Source organism: Pteronotus mesoamericanus, unplaced genomic scaffold, assembly GCF_021234165.1.
Source record: "Pteronotus mesoamericanus isolate MK-2021 breed Mesoamerican mustached bat unplaced genomic scaffold, CSHL_Meso_final contig_105, whole genome shotgun sequence".
Lineage (NCBI taxonomy): Eukaryota > Metazoa > Chordata > Mammalia > Chiroptera > Mormoopidae > Pteronotus > Pteronotus mesoamericanus.
The window spans coordinates 13,735,063-13,757,185 of NW_026555006.1; the positions used below are offsets into that span (position 1 = coordinate 13,735,063).

Sequence of the window (22,123 nt, forward strand, 5' to 3'; positions counted from 1 at the left end):
TCTAATTTTAACTCTTTGATCTATAATGGATATTTCCCAGATTTGACTTGTAGTTCCCCAGATTTTAGTGATCTGGGATTCCTTTCCTTCTGATTAGCAAAATGCTCAGCATTTTTTTTTCTGGGGAGTCTCCCCCCACCATCCCCAGGTACGCCTTCGAAGTGTCCAAGTGGAAGTGGCACCTGAGGCTCTTCAGGCTTTCTCTCTATTGACCTGCATGTTTCCGATAGCTTGATTTGCTCACTGTCATCCTACCAGTGACCTCTACATAACTCTTAACTTCATCACCTTCTTTGCTCTTGTCTCCCTCTGCAGTTAGAAGAACAATGTTATTGGCTCCTTATACCCAGAAGGGTTTGTCACAGGTGAGGGTTGGACCCCTAGTGACTCAGTTATTTCCTTCATATCCTGCCTCTCCTCTTGCCACAGTGTACAGAAACCTTGCATAATAGCTGCTGTTATTATTACCTCTTTAGTCAGCAGGACTTGCTGTTCAAATTCACTTTGCTGTTCAAACTGATCTCTCAAGTGCTTTCTCTCTCAGATGGTCATCTCTCTTGTTCCAGTCCCCTTCTAGAACCTGCGAGTCCATTAACTAGGCCTGTACAACTGTGACCAAGTTCAAGTGCTCCTCCACAGGGCTTCTGAGTCTGATGCAAACCAAGCAGCATTGATCACGCATCTTTTTCAGAATCTTCAAACATGAAATGATTGCGGTGGAGTTCCTCAAACATCCCCTGACAGTTTTAAGGCTGGCTTGTACACAGAGGAGTCATATTGCTTCACTCTCATCACATTTGTAACCTACCAGAATTCTGTAGCGTCCACTGCTTGTATCCTCTGCACTCAGTAGTTATTTCCAGAATGAATGAATGAATGAATGAATGAATGAATGAAGGATTCATTGAGCCCTTCAGGATTATCGTTATAAAGAAAGATTCTATAACAAAGCTATGCCCATTTACCATTCTGGTAAATGGAAATTTAAAAGCTGGTTTCAAAGAATTTTCTACAACAGATGATTCTGTGCAGTAGATTTTGTGTTTGCCCTGAAGAGAGAAAGGATGAGAAAGAAACTGAAGAAAAACTGGCCCTCTCTTTTGTCTTCCTGTTCGGTAGATGTTAGCCTTCACTCCTTTCACTTCTCCAACTTTGCCATCAAACCACACAGAAAAGCGGCCCAAATGGCCAAATCACCCAGCAAATGAGCAACAAAACAGATAATACTTTAAGAGATTTTTGCTACATTCTTTAGTTACATTGGTGAAATATGCGGAAATCCAAGACAGTATATAGTTATCAGCTCACTTGCTATCTCAGGTAGGCTAGGCATGCTACCCTAGGGTACCACAAAGAGAAGGACTTCCTGCACGCTATAGGGAGAGGGTGCTGTGGTACAGCAGAGACAGCTGCTATGGGTGGGAAATGAATTCGTGCAGAAAATTCATTCATTCTAAATTAGATGGTAGTAGAGCACTATGTGGCTCTCTGTGAAAAACTGCATTCAGTGAGAATTAATTACCTGTAACAGCTTGAAAAAACATCTCTACTATAGTGCTGCAAGAATCATCTCTCATATATAATATATTAATAAAGAGATCTAGAAAATGCATAGAAAGGCTTATGTTTTTAAACACACAAAACTGGAACAGATAGCTAATTGTATACGTGAGAAACTTAAGAGGCAGCTAATTGTATCATTTCTGTAGGCATCAATTATAGGCTAGAACTATATCCTCAGTACCCGATCCAGTGTCTGTAGGTATTAAATAAAGATTTGCAGAATGAATAAATGAAAAAATATGCATGCATTTAGATCTTGGTTTTACTTCACAGTTGCCAAGTGCCTTCACACACGTTCACTCATCTGACCCTCAGCCTCTCCCTCAGTGAGGAAGCCGAGGATCAATGATGAAGCCCAAGGCCACAGAGGGCAGGCAGCAGGGCCGCAGCTGCGACCTGGGCCTTCCTATCTCCCCCACAGCTCCAAGCTTAATGAGATGAGAATAACGTCATTCATTTAGGATCAAATAATTAAAATTTCTAAGTACAGAATGGAAGAGACCTGACTTGATAGCAGAACTCTCTTCTATGAAAAAATTATTGGGGAGCTATGTAAGCACAAGCTTACTACAAAAGAATAAAAGAAGGTGACTTTCTACTAAGCATGTTTTAGATGATCATTTTGCCCGATTCTGGTTTGGTGGGCCCTCATTTGCAATACCAGCATGCTCTATTTGGAACATCACATTTTCCATGGCCCAGGAAACTGTTTAGCTAGTAGAAGAAAAGATAAAGGCAGTTATAAAAGCTGTTTTCAAATATTTTAAGGGATTTCTGACAGGAAAGAGAAATTCTTCTCTGGTGTTCCAGAAAACTAAAAACTAGTGTCGAAGCTATGAATCAGTCATACCTTCCCAAGACCTGCTACGTTGTAGCCATTGAAGATCGGAATATCAGGCTTGGCCCTGCCTTGTTCCAGAGTATACCTTGACTAAACTGAAGACTTTTTCCTCATAATTAGTGATGTGAAACTAGTTTTGAAGCCTAAGCCAGACATGCAAATGCCTCTCATCCTCAAAATTTCCCTAACATGCTGTTTGCCTCCCCTGAACAGTTAGTTCTTTGCCTTGGTATATTGACAAGAACACACCAAGGTCTGAGCTCAAACCTAATTAATTGGTGGAGGTCCTGATGACCTTCCCATATCCTGACACCCTCTTTTGGAGCCTGGAACTGGTCTCCCTCACTTACAGGTAGGGAGCTCAAATACACCAAACTACATGGGACAGTCCTGGTATAATTATTTCTACTCTCTCCTTTCATTCTGTGTTCCAGTTTGGACAATAAATTATATAGTCACCTGGGTGCCTAACTGATCTTTCCTAGAAGCAAATGCCACATAGTTTACCATTCCAGGCCCCACCTGGCCAATCATAAGGAAGAATTTTCTAACAATCCAGGTTGCTGAAGAGTGGATAAGGCCACATTGCCGAGTAGTAAAACTCCCTTTCACTAAAGGTATGAGGTCTATTCAGAAGGTATCCAGCTATGTACTATGAAAAACAGACATTTATTGAAGAAGATAAAAGATACAAGAAACATTGTACATAGGACAATGATGCCTCAGTCCTGTTCAAAGTAGGCGCCTTGGGACCTCACACAGTTCTCCCCGTCGCCATCAGCTGCCCTATCATATTTTCCTGAATCTCATCAACATTCTGAAATCTCTTCCCTTTCAAAGATGATTTTAATTTTGGGAAAAGCCAAAGTCACAGGGAACCAACTCTGGGCTGTAGGAGAGCTGAGTCACGTGAGTGATTAGATGTTTCACCAAAAAACTGCAGGACATGTGATGCATGAGCAGGCATGTTGTCATCAAAATAGTTTCCACAGAGGAATGTTCAAGCTTAAAGCAAAATTTGATGCAGATCATTGCTCTACTCACTCAGTCATTTTGAATGCGATGGCCACATTGTACACATGGTCACTCAATGGCATCTACCACCCTCATTGACTAGTACAGTGAAGTCATCATTGTTCACACATGCGCATTCCAGTCCACTCTCCTTGGCTGCCAGGTTACATTGATGTCATGCAAGCCATTCTTGTTATATTAACAATTGCGGGACTTTTTCCAGATAGATATTGTAGTATGCTTCTATAACTAATGTTCATTTAGTATAGTTTAATGACCTTTTTTCAGGGATGTTGTCAAAGAGCTAGCTACTTGCTCAATGTCTAATGTTAGACAAGTGGATTTTTCAAGTACCTTCCAATCTCTACCTTTGTTTGTTTATGAAACTTCAGGGAGGGAGGAGAAAAGGTCTTCAAGGAGATGATGTATAACAACTACTTTGCCACCTAGATTCTGAGTATTGCTACTTATTTTCTAATTTGTTATGAACAGATTTCACAGTAAGCTCATAAATCCCCTTCTTTTCCTAGTTTCTCTTCGCACATTTTTATTTCTACATGATTATATGGTCAAATAACATGTACCGTTTATCATGTTTGTTTTGATATTTTAAATCATAGGATTCACATAATTTAAAAAATCTTTTGTTGAAGGAGAAAATGTGAGTATAAAAATAGTAAAACTGAGTAATAGCATGCCAAACCTAAGGTATTGATTTTTGTCTTAGCCAGGTATATTCCTGCAGCTTTTGTTAAGTAAATGAAGGTCATGCTAACAAGTTTCAGATACTTATTTAAATAAACTATAATATAATAACTGACAGATATTATGATAGCATCATAACACAAGAATAGAGAAGAGTTATAGAAATTTAGGAAAATTATAATACTAATTTGCACACTTTAAAAAACCTGATAATTGTGCAAATACATCTTGTTCTTCTTATAATTAGGAAGATGTAATAAGCATTCCATTCTTCTTCAATTCGAGCTCCCATGGTCACTGTTGTTTTTTTTTTTTTTTTTTTTTAATCCTCATAACAGTAGAACAACTTTAAAGAAAATTATGTCCACAATTGAAGCAGGTAATATCTCAGGATTTCAGGTATTGGTTTATTTTCTTTTTAGAGGGCATACTTGTTGTTGTTGTTGCTATGTGTAGAAATACCCATTACTCTGGGGGAAAAATACTTTCTAGATGTCAGAGAGAACAGAAATTTAGTCCAGTAGCATCACTTCCTCATTGGAGAATATGAGCTTTAATACCATTATTGAGCTCTATTTTGTTGCTGATGATCACAGTATTGTTACAGCTATCCTGTCATTTACAGGTGTCAGGAGCTATGGAAAACCTGAGTTTAGCAGGATTGTGTGTGTGGATTTATTTGCTAGAATCACAAACTTCTTTTTTCCTCTTTGTATCTCATTGCACCAGATAGTCCAGTAACATTTTAGCAAAGTCTCTACATTGCTTGTTTTAACTAAAAGTGTTAAGTGTTTCTTTTCTATCAAAGAAATGTATGTTCATAGCTTTAAAGAACAAATACTACAAATCGGTTTTTAATGAGATATAGCCGCCTTTGGCGGCCCACACCCTCCACTGCTGAGTGCCTCCCCCAACCCCACAAGGCACCAGCAGCTTTCAAACACCTAGCTGTTTCTTCCAGAGTTCACCGGTATATTTCTAAGTTTATTCTATGCTAATGTTTCTGAGGTTCTCACTTTTAGATTTACTTATAGGCATCTCCTGAAATGTAAAGATTCGGCCTTTATACTGCCATTTTCACCTGCATTGCTTGTTTCCTAGTCTCCTAATACAATTTGGTTCCCTTAATATGACTTAGTAAATATTTGTCACAGATGAGCCATGAATTATTGTTTTTCTTTTCTTATCCAAATGGCTCAATTTTCACTCCCTTGTTTGTTTTTATAAATCTGTCCTCTATTCTTTCCTTTAACTTTCTGATAAAGCTGTGAAACAACTCCTAGACATCCGGCCGGGCGCGTTTCCCTCGGAGAGCGCTTTCCTGCGACCCTGCTCCTCCTCAGCTCTGACCTGGCAGCTCTCTGCGGGGCGCCCTGCGATGGCCCCTGTGCCTGTCCCTTGGATTGGAGCTCCTGCTTGATCCCTCATGTTCCCTTGGTGGGTTAGTTCCTTCATCTTGTTAGAGCACATCTAGGAGCTTCCTAGTCTGCGAGAGCTAAATCTCTTCTGAATTTGCATGCCTAAAAATATATTCATTTCACTCACACATGATCACAGTTTGGTTAAATTTTAGTTTGGAAATAATTTTCTTTTGGAATTGGGAAGACGCTGTTGCCTTCTTGTTTCCAGAGTTGCTCTTGAGAAGCCTGATTTCATTTAGACATCCGGTTCATCACATGTGATATATTTTCTTCCTGGAAGCTTTTGAAAACTTCTCTTTATTCCCAGTGATCTGATATTTCTTCATAATGTTTCTTGTTGTAGTTTTGTTTTTTTTTTGGAGGGGGATTTCCACTCCTCGTTCATTATTAGGGGATTTGATAGGCTGTTTAAATCTCATTTTAAAAACTCTAATAATTTATTTCTGGAAATTTTTCATATATAATTCCTTTTATAATTTATTTCCCCTTTATTTTCTGTTCTACTCTTAAATATCCAGATATTTGGATGCAGGATCTACTGAGCTGATCCTCTAATTTTAAAAAACCCTATTTTCTCCTATTATCCATCTCTGTGTGTGTGATGGACATATGATGAATGGAAAACAATTGGAAGTATGTAAGTACTGACTGGACTTGTTGGTTTTATTTCATGTTGGTTATTCAGTGGAGGATGAGACCATTAGTTGTTAGTAGGCTTGTCTGTTTCCCCTGAGATAAATCCTCCATTTTGTTCCTGGAGAGAGGTGCTAGCTGCTTACACTCTGGGAGCTGGACAGGGGGAGAGAGGAGGAATCTTATATATTCAATATGATCTATTCACCACTTTCAGTCCCTTACCATACTCTTGTTCTGCTTTGTGCCTAGTCTCCTCCAGTCTTGAGTCTCCCTGACTCAGTTTCCCCAGAGATTAAACATCCTTCCTCCTGCCTGGGTAGTGGTGATCAGCTGGTTGCACGAGATGAAGGTGTGAAGCTTGGGTGACTGTGCTGTATCTCTCACCTTTCAGAGGTATCTGGTACCTTCAGTTTCTGAATTGCTTCTCCGGTTCTGAAGTGTAAACCTGCTTGCTTTTCATGGGCCTCCCCGCATCCTGTAGTTTAGGTTTAAATTTCTATGGCCTCTGCTAAGACAGCTACTGCTTGCCATCTGTTTTCCATCTTGAACATTTTTCTTGCTATCTTTCTTTTGCTCTCCTTAAGGTTTTATACCTCATTTTTATTTCTTTATTATCACTTTATGGGGGCTTCAGAAAGAGTGCACATAAAGCCATGTATCTAATCTTCCAAGTAAACTAGAATCTTTTGTTTATTTATTTATTTATTTACTTACTTACTTATTTATTTTACAGTGAAAGATGACAGCTCCGAGTTATCTAAAGACTCAGATAAATTTACCAGGTAAGTTTTTTTCATATAATTCTAAGTCAATTTATTTATTAAAATGACTATTTAAACTGTTTACATTGTCTCTCATAATTGAATTATTATTTTTTAACTCAGAAAAGGAAGTAGACATTTTTCCTCTTACAATACATGTTTAAAATGTCTTCAGGGTGAATGTGGGAAGTTGTTGAATTCTTTCTAGACTATTGAATTAATATTGAATGTTACTATATGCACTTGCCTATTCTTTTAATTTTTATTTTTTATTGTTGAAGAGAGAAAGCATGTTGTGAACATAATCAGTACAAACTATTATAGAGAGCAAAAATCTAAACAATTTAGAAGATAGATTCTAGAGGAAAATGGTAAGACTTAGGGCTGAAGCCACTGTACCTTTCAGGAGACAGCCTGCCAATATGGCGTCAATTCAACCTTAAACACGTGAACACGATATATAGGTCAGTATTCTCTTCTATGGTTCTGCATCATTAGTTTCTTGAGCATTTCCTTCAGCCTTGATTTGACAGTCATACAAGAGGTAGAAGAAAGTCAAGTAACTGGTGTTGAAATAATGTTTACTTCAGCTGGGGTTTCCTTGACTGGCCCTGAAGATGAGTAAAACTAAGTAACCCAAGTGGTCTCTGTTTGTAAAAATGTGGAAAAATTTGCAGATAAGCATGGTCTTGTGAGTTGGACTAGTTTAAAATTCAGTAGAGCACATTGCTCTCTTTAAACTTGTCAATGTGGAAAGAAGCAAGTGACCATCCTGGCACAAAATAGACCCGTGATAAATAGGTGTTTGAATGCATGAATGTCCCTGTAAAACATGGATGTTCCTAGAATATCACAAAGTTCTTTGTATTTGTGGTATAATTATTTGTAGTACATAAAGGTACAGTGCCAGCATTTACTAATAAGGCACTAAGAACAGACTGTAAGGACTTCTCTGGTCTCAGCTTCAGCAGGCTCTCTGAACCAGACCAAGGATAAAGGAAGCCCCAGTGAGATCTGATTTGTGGTGTTCATCTAGTGCTAGCCTGAAATCTCTGGAACACAATTGAAGCAATATGACCTAGATTTCAATGATGCTCTATGCTCCTAGTACATACTAGGTTACAATTTGTTATGTAGCTATGAATTCTGATATTTACTCCTGGTATAGATGGGATAAGACTCAGTTCTCTCTAACCTTTAGTTTTTACAATAAGAGCATTCCCAACAAGGTCTTGCAGAAATTGTTCCGAGAGAGAAGCTGCTCTTTGTATTGCCAGACTAGCACCATGGGATAGAATTTTATCATGAGCTGGGAGAACTCACCTAGCTATAGAAATTATTCCAGAGGCATAGACATGTGATCGAAACCTGTTTTTGTAGGGCATAACAAAACTTAGGCGAAGTCCAGTCAACTGGGTAGACAGAGTATAGTCAAGGGAATCCAGTTGATGTTCAGTGATTGAAGGTGATTTAAGTTTGTGCTGGTCTTCTGGGAGGATACCCCTGGGCTGTAGAATACCATTTGATATGATAAGGGGCAGCCTCTCGAAGAGCAGCTATTTATTCACTTATCTAAAATACATTCACCAAGCATATGCTCCATGCCCGGTGCTGTGTTCCAGTGTTGGGATGCACAACTGAATAATATATGACCTCTGACCTCACAAAATTTATAAGCTAAAATTAGCAACTCTCCTCTGAAGAGGAGACAATTCTGATGACAATAGTACAGCATTTGGGGTCTGGGAGAATGATCTAAATATAACTTTTGTCAGAAGTGACTCAAACCCTGGCCAGGTAGCTCAGTTATTTAGAGCATCATCCCAATACACCAAGGTTGTGGGTTCAGGGCATATATAGGAATCAATCAATGAAAACATAAAAAAGTGAAACAACAAATTCTCTCTCCCCCTTACCCCTCCCTCCCACCCCCTCCTGGACCCTAAATTGCATATGAGCATTGTGTGTTAGAGGATCATAAAGAAATTCACTGTAGCTGGAACACAGCGAGGCGAAAAGAGGAGAGGGGTAGGCAACGAGTTAAGAGAAGTCAGCAGGGCCATATCATTTAGGCCTTTATAAACTAGGTAAGGAATTCTGATTTGATTAGATTAGCAGTGGGAATTGAGACACAGCTGGACAGCTTTAAAGGGAAATACACAATGAGATTTACATCTTAACAGGACTATTTTCACTGCTGTGTGGGGAACAGATTGTGAAGGATCTAAGGTGGAAACAAGGAGAATTAATTAGGTTATTTGAGTAAACCAGGGGAGAGATGATGGTGATTTGGGCTAAGGTGGAAGGCATAGATGAGGAGAGGGAGAAAAGTGGATGAATTTAAGGCTTGGTTTGATTAGGTGGAGAGTATCAGAGAAAAGTGGAATCAAGAATTATTATTAGATTTTGGTTTGAACTGGACGGGTATTGCTGTCATTCACTGGGATGGGGGAGGCTGGGAGAGCGCACCGCTGAGAAAAACCAATGATCCCAGTTGTTGGCGAGGATACAGAGTAACTAGAGCTCCCCTATATCGCTGTAAATGTTACACCGTTTGACAAGCCCCAAACCAGTTTGAAACACGATTTAGCAGTTTCTTATAACATCAAACATTCATCTACCCTGTGATCTAGTAATTTCTCCTAATATTTACCTAAGAGAAATTAAAATACAATTTACAAAAAACTTGCACACAAATGTTCATAGGAGTCTCATTCATAATCTCCCAAGCTGGAAAGCTCTAAAGTGTCCATCAACAGTTGAATATATAAATAAATTGTTATATTCATAAATGGAATTCTATCAGCAATAAAAATGAATGAACTGTTGATAAATGCAACAGCATGGCATGGTAAAGCAGACATTATGTTGAGCACATAAAAAAAATTCAGAGTAATCAAAGGAGTGCATACTATATGATTCAATGTATATAAAGTTTTAAGACAGGTAAAACAAATCGATAGTGATAGAAAGGAGATCAGTGATCGCCCAAAGTGTCAAGGGTGATTGGCTGGGAAGGGGCAGTGGGCAACTCTCTGCAGTAATGAAAATATTCTATATCTTGTTTGGGCTTGTATTTGTAAAGATGTAGTCTTTCATCAAAAGTCATTAATCTGTATGCTTAAAATCCTCATTTTACTGAATGCAGATCATACTTTAATTTTTAAAAAATAGTCAACTATCTTTATAACTCTTTTATAAATCTAAAGTTATTACAAAATAAGACAAATTTTGAAAAAAGGTATTAAAACTCTTTTTCAGTAATAGAGAAAATGGGTATACTTACCAACTTCCAAACTCTGATTCTAAAATATGAAATTATTACAAGAAAATAAATTATAGACCAGTATCTCTTATAAACACAGATACATAAATCTAACCAAAATCTTAGCAAACTGAATCCACTAATACATAAAAAGTGATAACATCATAACTAAGTGGGCTTGAATTCAGGAAAGACACTTTGGTTAAAATTTGAAAATCAGTCAGTGTAACTGATCATGTTAACCAAATAAAGGAAAAAAAATAAAATGATCTCAATAAATCCAGAAAATATATTTGCTAAAATGTACTACCCATTCATGATTAAAAAAATAAATAAATTCTCAGCAAACTAGGAATGGAAGAGAATTTCCTTATTCCAATAAAGGAAATCTACAAAAGTCCCATAGCCAAACTCATACTTAAATGTGAAATGCTAACTGCTTTTCCTCCTGAGTCTAGGAACACAGCAGGTAGGCCCATGATCACTTCCATTTCCCACGATGCTCGCCGGGGCAATGAAGCAAGGAAAAGAAAAGTTACGAAGTTTGGGAAGAAGGAAGTAAATTATTTTTATTCACAGAAAACAGGATATTTATATAGTAAAATCCAAAGGAATATACAAGTGTGAAAATGAATAAGTGTATTCAACAAGATGAACATTAACAAATCAACTAAGTTTTATATACTAGCAATCAATACATGGAAAGTGAAATTTTAAAAACACCATTACAACACCAAGATTTAACAAAGATGACTAAGACAACTATAATGAAAACTGCAAAACGAATCTGTGGGAGAATTTTTAAAGACCTAAAGAAACAGATATGCAGTGTTCGTGACTGGGAAGAAGTAAACACTGTTATAATGCCAATTCTTCCAAATCTATAGATTCGATTCTCATCCATTTTTTTTTCCTGAAAATGAACAAGGCAGTTTTAAAATGTATTTAGAAATACAAAGGATTTAGAATAGCAAGGCAGTCTTGAAGAACAAAGAAATTAACATTCCTAGATATCAAGATATGCTAGAATGTTAGAATACATTTTGCTCTGATTGGACCTTTTTATGTTCCTTTTCCTAAACTAGTGACCATTGTCAGATAGCCCAAAATGCATCAGGCCCTGACTTAGAGCCAAGTGTGAGGTCAGTTCCATCAGACTGAATGACACATACCAAATGTGAGAAAAACAAATTATTAGGGGGCCAACCTCAATGTCCATTGTGACACCTTTCATGTACATAATATTTTTATTGGGCCTGAACCTTGATAAGTAAGAGTTTGCACAGAGAGCAAAGGAGTCTCTAGATAGAACTGCTTGCACAAATGTAGAAATGTAACATTATGGCATACTCAGGGACATCAGGAAGTTCCATGTGATAGCGCCTCTGGACGTGTGGAAGGATGGCGGAAGTAAAGGTTGGAAACGGCTTGATGACGAAGAACCTTGAGTTATATTTGAGAGTATTTAGATTTCATCCTATAGCATTAGATAACCAACTGTGGTTTTCAAACAGAGGCATGATAACCTGGAATAGGGAGAGACTGAGATAGAAAAACAACTAGGAAGCTGTCTAGAGTTTGTAGGAGAGAATGTAAGATTTTTCTCTGAGTCCGTTCAGGAGAGCAGCTGACACGGAGGGCTGAGGGGTGCTAAACCCTCTATGCAGCTCTTTCCTTGGATGATTTCACTGAATGCTCACAAGAAGAAATTCTATCTTTTAATTTTATAGTTAAGGAAATAGGAGTGAGGGGTTAGGGAGTTTGCCCCAAGTCGCACAGCTAATAAGTCACAGTGGCAGAGTGTTTTCAGCCGGGCCAGGTGATTCCACGGCCTGTACTCTTACCCATGATACTAATGCCTGAATATCCAGAGATGTATAGGGATTTAATCATTAGACTTTGTTATGGCTGAGATGTTGCTTCCCTGAAATATCACTGCCACAATTCTCTTCTCCCCTTAATTATCCTTTTGTTTTCTTCACTGGCCCCTCTTAACTATGAATCAGTTTCTGCTCTTTCTTTTCTAAACACTTAATTACTCTTTTGGAGTTTGTTTTCCCTAATGGCGTCATCTATCAACCTTTATGTTGATTTGACCCAAATCTCTTATTTCCAGTCTCAATTTCTCAATCACACTCCTAAAGGTCATCACCTAAAACCTGTGTTTAAAATTAAACTCATATTTTACTTCAGTTTCTCTAGACACTTTCTATTAATAGCAAAACTAACTGGTCTTCTGGGCTTTAGGAGAATATTTGACCCTCAAATTCCTTCACCTTTCACACCCTATCAGGCAACCAGTCCAGTCAATTCTTTACCATCGATTCATCTCCTCCCCTTGGTAATCTTTGCTCCCACCTTCACATTAGCTCTCTGTATCTCTTGCCTGAATTGTCACATTTGTTTCTTAACTTGTCCCCCAGCATTTAATTTCCCATATGATCCACCCTGCATACTAATGCCAGGAAAAGACTCTTATATAGATTTCATAATTTGCTTGCCTTATTTGAGAACTTCTGATTGTTCTTCATCACCTAATAAATCAAGATTACTGAATCAACTCTAATCCATTCTCTGCCTAAGTCTGAGGACCCTGCATTGCCCAGTTTCACTGATTTTATCAAACTCCTAGGCCCCTGGAGTGGAGTGGCATTGGAACTCTCCACTCTAGTCAATTACCTTGTTATTATCATCTTTCCCCAGCATCCTCTGCGTGTACCAGTGTACACACCATGCTTCTCCCCAAATGAGCTATATACAGCAAATAATGTTCCCTTTGCCTAAAATGCCTCTTTCCTTGGTTCAAGGTCTATATTATGAGTGACACTTTCCCTAATGACTCCAAAACAAAGCTATGTCTCTCTGTCCCAACATTTCCTGCTTACAGCCATGGTCATTATAGTCTCCAAATGTCTGTGTTAAGTGGTGTTAACACTTTAGGATGTTAATATGTAAAGCTATTCCATTTACTAGTTCAGGAATACATCTTATTTTCTCATCAAAATAAGGAGCTCTGATATTCAGTTTAAAATTATATCTTCTACTTTTTCATGTTCAGAATGCCAATGATAATCCTCAATGAAATCTTGTAACTGGTTGAAACTATAAACACATGTATTTTTTATACTGCATATATCCCTGTAAACTTAGCAGTTTATCTGAATAGTAGTAAAATAGTTACTGTTCTCTTATTTTAAGGGGCTGTTTCCTTTACAGAATTGAAAATGCAAATATTCCCAAATGTTTAAGACAGTCTGCTTTGTATATTCAAACTATACTGAAGTTATACCTTTTAGGGTAGTATTTTTAATTATTCTGGGGAAAGAAAAGAAAGCCCCTGAAGGCTAACAGTTTGAAATTGAACAGGACACTGTTGGGAAGGGAGAGGGTCAGGGGTCATCGTCAAACAGACAAAAAACAATGGAGACGATTGTGCCTGAAGATCGTGTATTTTTTTTTCACGAGACAGTGTGTTGACAGTTTCCTTCCTCTTGGGTCATTGTTGTCTGCTAAATGATCTGTGACAGCAAATTGATCACAAGCTTTTTCATGCAGGAAATATAATGCGGCCTTTCATTTTGTTACCTCCATTGCCAAATGCTGAAACATTTCTTTGGGAAATTAATGTTAGTTTAGTATATCATTTAGTAGTGGAAAGCACCGCATGTAGCTCTGGAAGCAATAATAGTAGTGATTAATTTATCTTCACCAACTTTCAGATTTCTACTTACATATGATTGCAAAAGCAATAACACATTTTAAAATGTTAAAATTAGGTGTCTGTAATTATCATTTAAATAGATGAATGAATTAACACATTTAGATATTGCCCCATTCATTTCAAAATTTAGTTCAATGTTTACTTTAAGCCACCTATAAAAATTAATGCCAGTAGACATATTCTAACTGAAAAGTTGCTTCTTCCTATAAAGAGCTAGGAACTTAAAATGGAACACAGACAGAATGTCTTTTACATTGATGTTCAAACATCTAAGCCAGTCAACTGGTGATTTTACATGTCTGAAAAATAGCCCAAAGCAATGTTTTGTTTGTAGAATGTTGAAAACCTCTGCACTCGAAAAGTTGTAGAAAAATAAATTGGAAAGGCAGTTATTTAAGAGACTATTTCACAATTCTTGTTTAATACTTCATAACAACCTTTGCTTTCCCATTAGGACATAGTAATATTAGCACAGGGGAGGAAAATGCAGGTAGGAATCATAGAAAAGAGTTCTTGTTTCCTCTTTAAAAAGTGACCAGATTCAGTGTCAAAATTAAACTAATCTCAATTCCAGTGTTTCATTTCTCTTCATAATAAAAAGAAATAAAGGTGATTTTACTAAAATTTGGCATAGATCCCTGACCATTGTGGCTCAGTTTGTTGGATGTCATCCCACCAAGTGAAAGGTTACTGGTTTGATTCCCAGTCAGGGCACGAGCCTGTGTTAAGGGTTTGGTCCCCATGGGGGTGAATGAGAGAGGCAACCCCTTGATATTTCTCATATCGATGTTTCTCTCTTATCTTCCCCCCTTCCTTCCTCTCTAAAATAAATAAAATCTTTTAAAAAATCTGACATAGAAATTAAGACAATTATTTATTGTAGGAAGAAAATGTATAGGTATGATCCTTTCCTTGAAGTTTTTTTCAGGTATTCATGAAAGGCAGATAACCTAAACCTATATTTTTCTTTTTAAAATATACATATGGATGCACGTTTACATCTATTATTGAAAAAATGATTTAGATAGGTTTTCCTTTTTGTGATTTGTGTGTATTAGTGGCAGAATTAGTATGTTCAATTTGTTAGAAACTACAAATCATTTTAATGTCTTGTGACAAGATATTGTTGTCTGAAACAGTTTACTCTGATAAAATAATTTTGAAAACAAACTTGCAAACTACTCAAAGTCTGATTTTAATTTATATTTTCAGGTCAATTAAAATTTCATTTGATGATTACTACAAGACATGGTCTGAAATAGCTACATCAAAAGCTGCGGAATGTTACAGAACTCCATGTAAGGTGATCTAGTCTAATCCCATGTCCTTCTGGTATACGTTAATCTCTTAATTATTCTCAGTTTGTTTTGTTTTTAAAGACTCATTGACATATATTTGCAATCTGAGGGTGATAAACTTCTCTGTATGCTCTCTATACTAATCAACATCTTAATTTAGTTCCTCTTTTATATAGCGTTTTGGACTGAAGTCTGATTAAAAGCTAGAAGGAAATAGAGGCCATTGGAGGAATAAATGATGACATTCTCAGTATTATGAGGTTTACTTTACTCTCTTCACCCCACAAAGAAGCTTTCATAGCAAGAGGAAACTTTTTGATTCTAAACACTATTATCCTCGAAGCCAGAGAATGTATTAAGTAGAAAGACAGCAAAAAAAGAAACTAACATATAAACCTAGGGCTTTCAATTTTATTGATCTATAGCAAAATCTGTTGCCATCATGCATTAGGAATTAGAAAGGCAGAAAGGGGGAAGCTGGACAACTTCTTAGTTTCATTTAATCAAATCTTTAGAGTATTGTTTCATTATTTGGATCACAGTGAGTTATCCATTCTACACACACTTACTGAGATGTGATTTTGCTTCATCTGATCTGCTGAATGGTGCATTCTGAAGTCACAGTGATTCCCAGTTTCCAGATTCAGGGTCTATTTTTTACTTTTTATCTTATACTCTCAACAGCTATGCTCTCCTTGTATTAGATGCCACCATATACATCCACGGTTTTCCTCCTCCCTTACTTAGTGCTCCTCTGCCCCTTCCCTTAGACAAAAGTTCATTTTCAGCCCGGCCTACCAAGAGACCTTACCCACCACCCTGGTTTCATTGGCCTACCTTCTAGCAATTCCTAAGCCTCCTCACTAGCCAGGCCCTCTCATGAGTTCTGCATGCATACTTAAATCTGTGCGTTGAACATCTCACCTACATGTGTTCAGGCATCTCATACTTAAGAGGTCCCAAAGTGAATTCATTATCTTGCCCTAAAACCTACCCTTTATTACCTCTCTTGGTTAGTGTAGATAACCATTTATTGCATTTACTTGCCTAAACCAGAATCACAGAAGTTTCCTAGACCTCTTTGTCTCCCTCGTTAAGCTTTGTTGATTTTACCTCCTACAACATCATGAAGGTTTTCCCTCCACCTCACCCCATCCCACCCCACTGCCTTCATTTGTAGTCTCATCAAGTTTCTTCTCATGATTGTGATGGTGTCGTAACTGGTTTCAATAAGACAAAATATCGCACACAAAAAAAGCTTCCAGTTTTAAGCACAGGTTGTAGCAAAAAGTACTACTAAGCTTAACAAATATTTTTTAAAATTAAATGAGATCAATAAATTCTAAGAAATTACATGTTCTTTCAGGATGTTGGTTATTTATTTTGTGACTAAACATTACCTTCCTCACTCACTCATGAATTAGTGGTTAAGAGAATAACTTAAGGTGTTTTAAGAAACACTCTTTAGTAGTTCTATCAGCATAAAGAATTTTATTACTTTTGATAACAGAATACATGAATGTTCACTTCACTTCAGAGATCAGTGGTTGGGTGCTGCTCAGTCAATTCTGCAAACATGCCTTGAGTGTGTGAGGCACTGAGGAGCTCAGATGCATTCCAGGAGGGAATAACCCTGAGCAAACACAGTGTCAGAGGCAACTGACACAGTCTAGGGAATGACTCAGCACCCAACTCCTTCAACCAAAACTCAAGCTGATCAGTATAGGATGGGGCTTTATGGAATAACATGTAAATATAAAGAGGCATTCAAAGACTCCAAACTCCTAGGAAAAAAAAATAATCGAAGCCCATGCCAAAACTTAACAAAATTTGGAAATGATTTTGAGCAATAAAGAACAAGTTAAAAAGGGAAAGATAATGAATCACCACTGACTGCAGTTTCTTCTTCAAAAGAGTTTGATATCAAAATGTTTAATTTGGTTCTTGTTTCCTTGTCTGTCCCTAACCTAGTATGTAATTCATCCCTCTTTGTGAAGGCAATAACTGGTAATGGTTACCTCCGGCCCAGAAGAATTTCTGAGACTTTGATTCTAACCCATGGTGCAATATTTCACAATCACCCTGCCTCTGCTTCCCCCAGGGATTTGTTATAAGAATGTTTCAAGAGCTTTCCTTCAAAAATAACCAGCACAATTTTAAAAAATAAATGTAAACCTTACATCTGCTGCTGGCCATTTTGTCTTTGGATAATTCAGCTGGATGTGATCCAATACTATTTTTTTTAACAGCCTAATTTCCTGGCAATAATAATGATGAAGCTTTTATATTACATTGTAGAATGCGTCTTCAACTACTCAGGAATAAAAGAGAAATTTCTAATAACTTCATTTTCTGCAGTTACATTCTTATCACTGGAAAGATTATCAAGCTCTCGTGCATATTTTTAAAGCTTTTTACTTTATGAACAGTGATGAGTGGTTATATTCTGATTTTGGAAAATTACTCTTTTCCATATCTTTGTGCCACAAGTCTACCCATAGTCATGTGTGACATAATACTAGAACATTTATTCTTGTATAACACAGTTTACAGAATGTACTCTGTATTATGTTTTCTAATCATCCCAATGTTACTTTCTCATTTATCAACATCTAATACACATCATGCCCAGTGGTATACCAACCTTATGATCTAGGCATTAATGTTATTGCTTGGTTTTACAAATGAGAAGACCAAGACCAAGGGAAGCTAAGTAATTCACCCAAGGTCACACATGTAAGAGGTAATATTATGTATTGGTAAAGAGTGTAAATTCTGAAGCCAGGTTGCTGAAATTTAATCCTGACTCTGCCATTTACTAGCTATGTGACCTTGGGTAAATTTCTTAGCCCCTCTGTGTCCCAGTTCCTTCATCTATAAAAAAGAATAATTATAGCACATGCCTCACAGGTTGGAGCACTTACAACAGCACCTAGCACATGGTGAGTGTTCAATAAGTGTGGTTATTGATTAGTACAAATAGACTGTGGCCCAAAGACTTGGACCAGATCCTCTGACTCCATGTTTGTTGTTTCCTATCATACTATATTGCTTTTATAATATGATGTAAAAATATTTATTTCTTTATAACCTGAGATTTAAATTCAAATTCTGGAAAATATGCAGTTCATTTTTTAATAACTATAATTATTAGTTCATAATCATAGGCAGTCATATGGGAAGATGTATGGATGATCCACTGTTCCCTGGCCATCACCATAGAATGGCAAATTAAAAGTTTGGCAGAGAACAAACCACTACATCTGGTTGTGGGCAACAGCACCTTAACGACAGAGTATAATCCCCATAAGGAAATGTTTATGTTAGAGGAAAAGAATTCCTTCAGACCAGTGTACCCTGTAATATTGAGCGGAGGCTTCCTGATGTTTGCTGTCATCAAGACAGACCAAACAGCCTGAAGCATCCTGGGGATGCTTGCTTTCACTCTGGGAGACTTTCATTCTGTGAGTCTTTGAGCCAGGAATAAGGGCAAGTGTCTTCAAACTACATTTAGATGCAAGAGGCAGTGCCTTCTAATTTCCATGCATGGTTCTAAGTCTTGACTGCTCATTAGAACCACCAGAGGAGCTTGTAAAAATTCCCATGTAAAGGGCACACCCCCAGACCAATTACATCAAGATCTCTGGGAGCAGGAGTAGGCAGCAGTAGCTTTAAAAGCTCCCCAGGTTATTACAACGTGCAACCAAGTTTGTAAAGGCTCTAGCGGGAAGAGCATGATGTCAGAAATTAGAGACTCCTCAGCCCTGTACTAGTTTGCCACATACAGTGAAGTGAAGTTAGGTTAGTCATTTAACACTTTGTACCTCATTTTTCATTTCTATTCATTGACAAAAATGTCCTACTCTTATTTAATGTTGCTCTATGGTTAGTATGAGACAGTATGTGTGAAAATAAAATCTGCTAAGCAAGTTGGTGTTATTATATTTCTTTGGACATGGCAGTCCCAGCAATGGAAAAAAATTTTTTAAGACCAGCCTATGCAGATGTTGGTCAGGGGGAGGGGTGTCATTGCAAAAAGAGAATAAAAGCAAGTCCCAGTGATCCTCAGAAGGGAAAGAGGGAGAACTACATTATAGAGGCAATAGAGAATGATTTCCTACCAGAGAATGCAGAACTGCCACAAAGGCAAATAAAGTAGTGGTGGGGGGATTTCATCTTCAAGAACTTCTAATAGCCCTGGCCGGGTGGCTCAGCTGGTTGCGATATTGTCCCATAAACCAAAAGGTTAAGGGTTGGATTCCCGGTCCGGGTACGTACCTAGATTATGGGCTCAGTCCCTGGTCAGGGCGTGTACAGGAGGGAACTGATTGATGTTTCTGTCTCACGTCATTTCTCTATCCCCCTCTAAAGTCAATGAGCATATTCTTGGGTAAGGATAAAAAAAAGAAAAAGAACTTCTAACAGAATTTTACTGATCCTTTCTTCTTGTTCACTCACTTGTGCTGGCATGCTCTCTCTCTTTCCTCTTCTGTCCTCATTCCTCCATTATTTCCCTCTAAATCAACATTATTTATTGAGCATCTTCTATCTCTAGACAATGGACTATGTGTTGGAGACAATAAGATAAATATTATGATAAGCCTTTTGAGGAGTTAACAGTCAGGTAAGGTAAGTGAAGATAAGTGAAAAAAATATATAGGGATGAAATAGGAAGTGCTAAAAGTTTGTACAAATACTGTACTTTTTTAAATTTTTCAGGTAGTAGAAAAAGCCAATAAGAAAATAAAAAAGAAAGTAAGTTAATGATATCAAATTAATGGGAATAGTCAGGAAAAATGACCATGCCTTTAGGGCTTTCATAATATATAAGAAAGAGACAGCCATACATATTCGAATAGAAAATGTAGGAAAGGCAGTTTCAAAAAATTAAGGGAAGATATAAATTATCCTTGATTAGAAACCTCAAATTTTAAATTTCAAGAAGACATTACTCAACCTTTCTGTTTGTTTATCTATGAAGTGGTTATTATAATGGTAATCATTGTATTTGTACTTTATAAGTGCTCAGTATTTCGTAAGAACTCAATTAATATTAGTTATTATAATCATCTAAAGGAAATAAGGAGACCTCACTAAGAACCCCTGGGAGCTCAGATTTCCCTCCTTAATGGAAGAGAGGAGTATATATTCAAATACCAATAAAACAGTATTAATAAAGCCTACAAGAATATGTGTATGTGCTTGTGTATGCTTGAAGCGAGAAAAGAAAAGAATAGAGAGGAGCACTGCTAGTGAAAATCATGTGATATTGATAGACAGTTTAAATGTTTTTCTATCAATGACAAATCTCATCAAGCAAGAAAGGGTTAATTAATATTGTTAAGAAGGAAGGTCCAGATACCGGCAAAAGGGGTGGTGATATCTAGTTGGTTAAATATTTCAAGGCTGTAAACCTAGGACAATTAAAAGGAACAAGGAGATGATAGATAGATAGATGGATTAATAGATAAGAGATCTATGGTTATTTGATCTGGATTAATCATATTTCATGTAAAAACTACCAGTGCCTTAAGCATAATAGATGTCAATAAATTTTATGTAAATGTAAAGGCTTAAATTTTATAATTAACCACAAACATATGAGCCAGTGGTTCAATAGGACTTCCAGAAAACACTAATGCAGCTCATAGCCGAATTGATAAGACGCGTAGCACGCAGCCCAAGGGAGGTAGCAACTCATTACATCTTTGCTATTCAAATGAAACCAAGATCCTGAGCTCGTTCTGGATGCAAACTTTAGAAGGCACATCAACAGATTTCATTGCCAGGATGATGAGGATGGCTGGGCCTCTAGAGAATCATGCCTTAAGAAACAGTTGCAGGAACGGAGGCTGCCCTTAGGGCTATCTTCAGATATTAGAAGGGCTCTCTCCCACGGGGGAGGAATGAACTTAGTATTGCTCCAGAGGTCAGAACTAGGACCAGTGGAAACTCAGAACTCAGATTAAGGGGGGGGGGGGGCATGGTGACCTTACCGTCTGTCAGTGGAGCAGGCAGTCTCCCAACAACAAAAAGGAGGGTTTTTTTGTTGTTGGCAAAGGATTCATTTGCAGCCTGGATGATCATCTGTTACAGATTCTTTTGGAAAGATCGAGTTCTGTAAGGTCACTTCTAACCCTAAGGTTTTACTTTGCCATTTGAAGTGCTGAATTAGAATTTTGTTAAACTATAGTGTCTATAGTTTCTATATGAGTCATTTTAATACTTTCTACATTACTGTAAATGATACATAAACAAATGTCATTATAATGAAAACTTTTGAAGACACAATCTACTTATTTCAAACAACATCCAATAATACCAACTTCGAATAAATGAAATTTGGAAAGTGAGCATTATAATATGACTTGAAGTATATAGTGTACATCCTTGCCACGTATCAACTTAATAAGAAGTAGATTATTTTAAACATTGAACTATAAAGAATGTATGCATAGTTCTTTTTTATATTCTAATTTCAGTACTTGAAGATCCAAATTTCATTGGAGAGTATTGTAAATGGAAGAAAGTGGAGCTAAAACATCATAAAGAATGGAATTTAAAGTAAGTAATTTTAAGTGTCTGGAATATATTATCCTATTAACTTGAAATATCTACTATTCCACTTTCTACTATCTAACTGAATCATCAGAAGAAATCCTTTGGAAAGACCTTATGCTTTTTTCTAAACTTAACAAACATAAGAAGTATTATTTTTTTTCCTTTCCTATGAATCCAGGTGGGAAACATCTTTGCTACCTATTCGCTGCCAAAAATGGATATAATGGGACATGAGCCACGGTGCAGGGATCTCACAGCGCCCTCCCCATTCATTCTCATCCCCATTCCCATTATCTTTATCAACATGACAGAAATAGGGAAAAACCTTCAACCTGTT

The 22,123-nt window shown here is 37.2% G+C and overlaps 1 protein-coding gene across 1 annotated transcript in view; it reads left to right on the forward strand.

Moving 5' to 3' along the window:
- The window catches only part of UBE2U (ubiquitin conjugating enzyme E2 U), a 36,036-nt gene extending 14,243 nt beyond the window's left edge, over positions 1–21,793 (forward strand). The window contains exons 6-8 of the mRNA XM_054572607.1: positions 6,914–6,962; positions 15,140–15,225; positions 21,708–21,793. Of these exons, the coding sequence (XP_054428582.1) occupies positions 6,914–6,962; positions 15,140–15,225; positions 21,708–21,793 (221 nt within the window). The remainder of the gene's footprint in view (positions 1–6,913; positions 6,963–15,139; positions 15,226–21,707) is intronic.
- The last annotated feature ends 330 nt before the right edge of the window (positions 21,794–22,123 follow it).